General features: G+C 39.6%; 1 protein-coding gene across 4 annotated transcripts in view; it reads left to right on the forward strand.

Annotated features, from left to right (window-relative positions):
• Nucleotides 1-7,258, forward strand: part of DLG5 (discs large MAGUK scaffold protein 5) — a 291,149-nt gene extending 283,891 nt beyond the window's left edge. For all 4 annotated transcript variants that reach the window (XM_073686034.1, XM_073686036.1, XM_073686037.1 and 1 more), the window contains one exon: nt 6,413-7,258. In XM_073686034.1, coding sequence (XP_073542135.1) covers nt 6,413-6,516 — 104 coding nt within the window. In that variant the 3' untranslated portion in view covers nt 6,517-7,258. The remainder of the gene's footprint in view (nt 1-6,412) is intronic.
• Nucleotides 7,259-9,405: the final 2,147 nt, after the last annotated feature.

Raw genomic sequence — 9,405 nt, forward strand, 5'->3', positions numbered from 1 at the left:
GCTTTACCCAATCTCTTAGTACAACTCAACAAGTTTGGGACACTCTCAGGTTTAATAATGAATATTACACTCTACCCTTTGGTACTGGAAGCCATACAAGACAGCTTTGATTTTATTTGGTCCACATCTGGGCTGAAGTACCTTTTTGTTTGGATCACCCCTTTATATTCTAAATTATTTCAAAGTAACTATCCACCTATGATTAGTGAACTCAATTCTCTGTTAAAAAAATGGAATGATGCTCTATTGTTGTGGACAGGTAGAATTGTGACGATTTACATTAACCTTCTCCTGAAAATTCTATATCTATTTTGAGTTATGCCTTTCACTATCCCTTTCCATATATTTGTATTGATATGGCATTCTATAAGACCACATATTGCCCAGACACCAGTTTGATTCAAAGATAACAGAGCAGTTAGATGTTTTGAACATAACAAAATACTATTATGCAGTGGTTATAACTCAACTGTCCTTCTTTCATGCTAAGTCTGACATGCCACTCTGGATCTTCCTAGAGATCTCAATTTTCACCTCCAGTATACTCTTTTCTGTGGATTCCATCAGGTCATCTTCTCTGTCCTCTTAGTCCATTAATGCAATATTCTCTGGATGTCTGGAACTGGGATATCTGGGGCTACAGCAAAGCTTTCCATGTGTTGATCACAAGAAACTTTGGAATACCACGAAGGATATGGGTGTGCCGAACCATGTGATCAGCCTCAGTAGGAACCTTTACATCGAAGCAACAGTCTGAGTGGAACATGGCGAGACGGCACGCTTCAAAGTAAAGCGAGGCATCAGACAAGGCTGCACCCTGTCACCATTTTTCTTCAATTTATATGCAGAAGCTATTTTCAGGAAAGCTGGACTTGCCGAAAAAGGAGGAATTATAATTGCTGAATGAATCATTAACAATTTTAAATACGCAGACATCCCAAAATCTGGGACTGGGTTAAATATTCCAGTCAATTGAAAATTATCTAGTCTCTGGTTTTACCAAGACTTTCATCCAGGATGCTCAAATCTCCACGCCTTCCGCTAATGAAGATTTAAGGAATTTTGTAAAGTTTATCAACTCCTATCCATTTTGAGTCATGCAGATATTGCCTCTAATTTTGACATCTCCTAGTCGTGAAATATTAAAATATTTGTAGCTCAAGCACTAGGTCGGGGCTGTCCTTTCACGATATGAACCACTCTATAAACTGACTAGATTTAAATCAGTTTGTCTAAGCTTCCTTCTTTCAATAGAGTTGACAAGTCTTTAATACCCCCTTCTAATTAAAGAAGCACTCCCATCAAAGTTTTTATCTTCTTAACCACGTGATGTCTTTTAACCACGTGATGTCTTTTTAACCATGTGATGTCATAGACCTAATGGAAAACAGAAGAATTAACTGGATAGAAGGACAATTGTAAATGAGCAATAATAAGCCCACAGTGCTATATAATATGATGATTGCAATATATTAAGAGGATAAAAACTTTGATGGGTGTGCTTCTTTAACAACACCGCTCGTACTTCATATAGTTATATAATTAGATGGGAGATTGGCTTGTGCCTGACCAAAGAGTGAGCAGATTTGGCTTCGACCTGGTCCTACATTTCCTCTGACTGTATTAATACTTTTAACAATTGAATCTGCCTACAAATGCCATGGTTCCTGCTCCAGTTGTTAAGTTCATTCCAGGCTTCTCTTCAGTCTCCTTTTGAGAGTGTGGTCTACATGGTGATATGTTGCAATTAGTGTTCAGTGAATTTGTTCGGCATTTCAAATTCGTGTTCAGGGTTCCGGCTTGTTCGCGCCAAAAAATCAGCTCTGCCCACAAACATCCTTGATTTGCCACGCTGTCACGCAGAAAAAAGCATGGCAAAATATATATATATACATATGCATGTGCTGCTAGAAATCAGAAAAGAAAAGGACTCTGCTAATAATCTACACTGCAACGGCTGTTTATAACTTTTGCAGCATATGATTTTTAATTTATAACTGGGGGTACACTTTAAAATCAGAAGTAAAATATATATATATATATATATATGTATAATATATATGTGTGCATAATATATATATATATATATATATATATATATATATGTGTATAATATATATGTATATTTATGTGTGTCTGTATGTATATGTGTATAATATATATATATATATATATATATATATATATATATATGTGTGTGTGTGTCTATGTGTATATATATATATATATATAATGTATAATATATATATGTATAATATATATATATATATATATATATATATATATATATATATATATATTGTAAGGCAGCGCTACTTATTATCCTGGGGGATACTCGCTTCGCTGCGTCAATCCGTGCACACCAGCCATATTTCTCGGTATTTCTCAACTCAGCAGTTTATTAACTCAATAAACCGTAGTTCACACACATAAAGTCCACGAGCCCAAGTGGCAGACCGGCCCACTTGGCTCTAATTACAGCCTTCCACTAGGTAATACTAACACAATGTCCATATAAATGTCCATAACACAAGAGTATTACCTTCGCCGGCTTCAGCTGTAACAGTCCTCTTTCCTACGCCACCGCTGTGGCTCTACGGCTTCCCACACGTGGTCTTCAGCCGTCACTCCCTTTAAGGCTTACTGGCGTATTACATATATCATACCCAGGCTTCACCCTCCAGGACGCTTTTGTGGCACTCCGAGGCTTACTGGCATCCCCCACACTCTCACACAGGGATCCAGGCTTCACCTCCACCGGAGTCCACCAGGCCTCTTGTATGGCACTCCGAGGCTTACTGGCATCCGCCACACTCACACACAGGGATCCAGGCTTCACCTCCACCGGAGTCCACCAGGCCACACCAGGCCTCACACGAGCGGGGTTCCCCCACACACAGGGAACAGCCTCGTGCCTCTCACACGGTGCCCACACAGGAGCTCCCAACACACAGGAACTCCTACACACCGGAACACACCCACACAGGAACACACAGGGTTTATATATACTGCAGCACACACACACAGCCACAGATAGGACCTTAACTGTGTGCATAAGGACCTGTGTGATGTCACAGTCATGTGACCAGTCAGTTAAAGGGGAAGGTACATGGTCCTTCAAACACACTGAACCATTAAAGGGATGTCTGCTACATCACAATATATATATATATATATATATATATGTATATGTATGTATAATATATATATATATATACACTACCTTTCAAAAGTTTGGGGTCACTCAGACAATTTTGTGTTTTCCATGAAAACTCATAAATAAATGTATCATATGAGTTGTAAAATGATTAGAACCATTGACAAGGTTAGAAATAATGATTTTTATTAGAAAGAATAATTTTCTCCTTTAAACTTTGCTTTCGTCAAAGAATGCTCCCTTTGCAGCAATTCCAGCATTGCAGACTTTTGGCATTCTAGCTGTTCATTTGCTGAGGTAATCTTGAGAAATTTCACCCCATGCTTTCTGAAGCCCCTCCCACAAGTTGGATTGGCTTGATGGGCACTTTTTGCGTACCATACGGTCAAGCTGCTCCCACAACAGCTCAATGGGGTTGAGATCTGGTGACTGCGCTGACCACTCCATTACAGATAGAATACCAGCTGCCTGCTTCTTCCCTAAATAGTTTATGCATAATTTGGAGGTGTGCTTTGGGTCATTGTCCTGTTGTAGGATGAAATTAGCTCCAATCAAGCGCTGTCCACAGGGTATGGCATGGCGTTGCAAAATGGAGTGATAGCCTTCCTTATTCAAAATCCCATTTACCTTGTACAAATCTCCCACTTTACCAGCACCAAAGCAACCCCAGACCATCACATTACCTCCACCATGCTTGACAGATGGCGTCAGGCACTCTTCCAGCATCTTTTCAGTTTGCGTCTCACAAATGTTCTTCTGTGTGATCCAAACACCTCAAACTTTGATTCATCTGTCCATATAACTTTTTTTCAATCTTCCTCTATCCAATGTCTGTGTTCTTTTGCCCATATTAATCTTTTCCTTTTATTAGCCAGTCTCAGATGTGGCTTTTTCTTTGCCACTTTGCCCTGAACGCCAGCATCCCGGAGTCGCCTCTTCACTGTAGACGTTGACACTGGAGTTTTGCGTGTACTATTTAATGAAGCTGCCAGTTGAGGCGTTGTGGGGCGTCGATTTCTCAAACTGGAGACTCTAATGTACTTGTCTTGTTGCTCAGTTGTGCAGCGGGGCCTCCCTCTTCTCAAGATTACCTCAGCAAATTAACAGCTAGAATGTCAAAGGTCTGCAATGCTGTAATTGCTGCAAAGGGAGCATTCTTTGACGAAAGCAAAGTTTAAAGGAGAAAATTATTCTTTCTAATAAAAATCAATATTTCTAACCTTGTCAATGGTTCTAATCATTTTGCAACTCATTTGATAAATAAAAGTATGAGTTTTCATGGAAAACACAAAATTGTCTGGGTGACCCCAAACTTTTGAACGGTAGTGTGTATATATATATATACATATACAGTACAGACCAAAAGTTTGGACACACCTTCTCATTTAAAGATTTTTCTGTATTTTCATGACTTTGAAAATTGTACATTCACACTGAAAGCATCAAAACTATGAATTAACACATGTGGAATTATATACTTAACAAAAAAGTGTGAAACAACTGAAAATATGTCTTATATTCTAGGTTCTTCAAAGTAGCCACCTTTGGCTTTGATGACTGCTTTGCACACTCTTGGCATTCTCTTGATGAGCTTCAAGAGGTAGTCACCGGAAATGGTTTTCACTTCACAGGTGTGCCCTGTCAGGTTTAATAAGTGGGATTTCTTGCCTTATAAATGGGGTTGGGACCATCAGTTGTGTTGTGCAGAAGTCTGGTGGATACACAGCTGATAGATCTACTGAATAGACTGTTAGAATTTGTATTATGGCAAGAAAAAAGCAGCTAAGTAAAGAAAAAGGAGTGGCCATCATTACTTTAAGAAATGAAGGTCAGTCAGTCCGAAAAATTGGGCAAACTTTGAAAGTGTCCCCAAGTGCAGTTGCAAAAACCATCAAGCGCTACAAAGAAACTGGCTCACATGAGGACCGCCCCAGGAATAGAAGACCAAGAGTCACCTCTGCTTCTGAGGATAAGTTTATCCGAGTCACCAGCCTCAGAAAAAGCTGGTTAACAGCAGCTCAGATTAGAGACCAGGTCAATGCTACACAGACTTCTAGCAGCAAACACATCTCTACAACAACTGTCAAGAGGAGACTTTGTGCAGCAGGCCTTCAAGTTAAAATAGCTGCTAGGAAACCACTGCTAAGGACAGGCAACAAGCAGAAGAGACTTGTTTGGGCTAAAGAACAAAAGGAATGGACATTAGACCAGTGGAAATCTGTGCTTTGGTCTGATGAGTCCAAATTTGAGATCTTTGGTTCCAACCACCGTGTCTTTGTGCGACGCAGAAAAGGTGAACGGATGGACTCTACATGCCTGGTTCCCACCGTGAAGCACTGAGGAGGAGGTGTGATGGTGTGGGGGTGCTTTGCTGGTGACACTGTTGGGGATTTATTCAAAATTGAAGGCATACTGAACCAGCATGGCTACCACAGCATCTTGCAGCGGCATGCTATTCCATCCGGTGTGCATTTAGTTGGACCATCATTTATTTTTCAACAGGACAATGACCCCAAACACACCTCCAGGCTGTGTAAGGGCTATTTGACCAAGAAGGAGAGTGATGGGGTGCTACGCCAAATGACCTGGCCTCCACAGTCACCAGACCTGAACCCAATCGAGATGGTTTGGGGTGAGCTGGACCGCAGAGTGAAGGCAAAAAGGCCAACAAGTGCTAAGCATCTCTGGGAACTCCTTCAAGATTGTTAAAAGACCATTTCCGGTGACTGCCTCTTGAAGCTCATCAAGAGAATGCCAAGAGTGTGCAAAGCAGTCATCAAAGCAATAGGTGGCTACTTTGAAGAACCTAGAATATAAGACATATTTTCAGTTGTTTCACACTTTTTTGTTAAGTATATAATTCCACATGTGTTAATTCATAGTTTTGATACCTTCAGTGTGAATGTACAATTTTCATAGTCACGAAAATACAGAAAAATCTTTAAATGAGAAGGTGTGTCCAAACTTTTGGTCTGTACTGTATATATATATATATATATATATATATATATATATATATATATATATATATAAATAATGTGTGTATGTGTTTACACCTAAAACGGTGGCAATGAAAACTGCCCATCATGTATCAAACAAACAAGCCCTCAAACAGCTATTGGGACCATCGAAAAATGTTGGAATAAGGGATTTTATGTTTTTGGGATTTTTTTTGTATGTATTTATTTCCTGCACTGTAATTTGTTGTATGTGGTGTAACTTAGAATTTTATGTTTTTCTCTAATTTTATTTTAGCTGTAATTCAAGGGGGTGCACTATTCAACATTTGCACTCAGATTCTGACAATTGTGGATCAAGAACAGAACAAAGCCCTGTGGATCCCAGCTGGTGCCTTGTGAAGTTATCCATTCTACACCATATCACCATCAAGTGAAGGATGATGACCAGTCTGTGTACCTATCTACAACCTACTGGTCCCTGACATTTTAGATTAAAACCATTGTTCATGCAGTCATGTTTGACATTGCATCATCAAATCGTTGGAGCATCAGTTAGTGGCAAACCAGATAGTTAAATAAATGGATAAATGGTTTTGATCATCTTGCTTTGCATTGTACAAGATGATCCAAAGAGAAAACAGCATTGAAAAGCTAACAGAAACAGACAGGATAAGCAGTCACAGAAAACTCTACAGGACCGTAGAAGAAAAGGACCAGTCCAGTACATGAAGAACAGAATAAATGTTGAATGACAATGACTAATGAGTTGGCCAAAGGTGGTGGTTATTTTCACATGCTCGGTTGATACAGATAAACCAGGCATCATTTTCCTCTTCATAACACACTAATCATAGGTACTCGACTGGGGGATTTCAACATAAAACTTTCTCAGCATTATACAATCTAAACTTTTGCTTGGGTCCTGTAGTATAAACAGTTTTACCAACCCTTTACTGCTACAGATGACTAGCATTGATATGCTTCTGCTGATACTTGAATTAGGAGCACCATAGCACGCTCCAGAATTGTTCCTGTAGACCAGTTTAAATGACACTACAAGTAACTGCACTTTTAATTTTTGGAAAACTTGACACATGCCAGTTAAACCTTTGATAAGTAAATCAAAGTATATCCTAAATTTCCACCCAAGAACACTTTACAATTTATGTGTACAGATATTGTGAAGCTAGTGCAATCTATCATCCATGCCTTTTGGCAGTGTATGCAGTACATTTCTTAGGTGATATGTGGAGTTACATGCAAAACTGGTAACTCAGATCAGCTAAACATTCCGTTATCACCATGTTCTTTCTGTTGTCCCTTAAAATGTACCTCAACTATAAATTAAAAAAAAATCCCGTGATGGTACGTCCTATAAGCTTTCATTTTGCTGTGTAGTTCATTAGCACAGTTAAGGTTGCATTACACCACCCTTCTTGTAGCACTAAACACCTGCCGATCAGCTTAGTAACCTGTTTGGATAGGCACACCGCATTTAGTATGCCCACAGAACGGATAACACAGGCAGCAGGCGATTAGCATCCTGTTTACACTGACTGATTATCGGGAAAGGAGCATAACTAGGAACACTCATTTCCTATAATCGTGCATTGTAGATGCACCATGAAAGCAGCACAGATTTCCGTGCTGCACACTCTGACTGCTGCTGCAGCTGATCAGTAAGCTGCTAAAGGCCCTGCATCTCGTAGGTATCTAAAACCAGCAAGACGTTTTCTCAATCTGCTGCTGTTGTGATCAATAGAAGCTTTGCAGCAGATACTTTCTACTGGCTACAAATGAAATTTCTTTGTCATTATTGAACTGCCTTGGAAAGCTTTACTGTCATTTGTAGTAGTGTCCATTGCATGTGCTGCTAGAAATCAGAAAGGAAAAGGACTCTGCTAATAATCTACACTGCAAAGGCTATTTATAACTTTTGCAGCATATGATTTTTAATTTATAACTGGGGGTACACTTTAAAATTGGGCCCTCTGATCATAATCAGATTTTTTTTTTTTTAACCAATGATAGTTTTATTGGTTTTATCCATTCATTTTCTTGCTATGTTTGACATGTGGTTATCTGTTGGATTATCAGAAGTAAAATACTGTGTGTAAACCCACATTTAAATGTTGTGAACCGAATAATCTCCAAGCTCTGATGAAAATACATGGTCCTCATTGGGCTGTCATGGAATGCTGAAATAATCAAAAGACTTTGTTCGATTATGCAGCGCTTCAACTGAGAGGAGTTTAGATATTACATTTTACCCATTTCATGAGGCTTAGATTCTGAATACATTCAGCACCTTGGGTTTCGTAACCATATGTTGGTAGCCTACAGTTTTGTATTCTCACATAAAAGGGACCTGGAAAAAATGATTTCAGGAATATGGAATTTGGTAATTTATGAATAAATCAATATGTTTATACAAAACCAAAGTGTCAGCTTTAAGTTAAATATGCACAATCCTGTATTACCATGAACAAATTTCAGTAAAAAATACCATTTCTTTATTTCAACAAAATACATAAAAACATTTTAAAAAAGTGCTGTGCAGAGAAAAGACAAGAGCAAATAGACAAAATCAGGAAGCTTATACTATGTCTGGGTGTGAAGACAGAGGTGCATGGGAATAGAATTAGACCTCCAAAAAAAAAGACACTGTTTTTGAGTTTAGGTTACGCTGCTATCATTCGGTGGTGTTGAGAAGTCTGGCCCAATGCAGCCCTTGTTCATTTTTATAAGAGTCAGCCTGTCAGCATTTTCAGTTGACAGGCGGATGCTCCTATCGGTTATAATTCCTCCGGCGGCACTAAAAACCCTCTCTGATAAAACGCTAGCGGCAGGCCAGGACTTCCAAGACATAGAGAGCCAGTTCATTCCACATGTCCAGCTTGGATACCCAGTAATTATAAGGCACAGAGGAATCATGGAGGACGCTGGTACGGTCAGCAAGGTACTCCCTCACCATCTTCCCAAACTTTGCACTCCTTGTGAGAGTACCCCACGTCTCAGGGCCTGTAAGATGGGAGGGTCTGAGAAAACTGTCCCAGAACTTTGACAGTGTTCCCCTGCCTCTGCTGGATTGGAGTTGTCTTTCTCGCCTGTACTCCTTGGTTGTCCAACGAACTGTGACCTCTGCCTCCAGTGTTTTCAGATGGGAATTTTTTTAATAATTCCGCAACAAGGGCCTTCTGGTTCTGCCCCATTTTAGTAGACCTGTCCGCCTCGGAAATAAGAGATATAAAGTTCTCCTTGTAGCGTGGGTCTAGAAGTGTCACCAAC

Source organism: Phyllobates terribilis, unplaced genomic scaffold, assembly GCF_046119375.1.
Source record: "Phyllobates terribilis strain yellow unplaced genomic scaffold, ASM4611937v1 Scaffold_5__5_contigs__length_657084704, whole genome shotgun sequence".
Taxonomy (NCBI): domain Eukaryota; kingdom Metazoa; phylum Chordata; class Amphibia; order Anura; family Dendrobatidae; genus Phyllobates; species Phyllobates terribilis.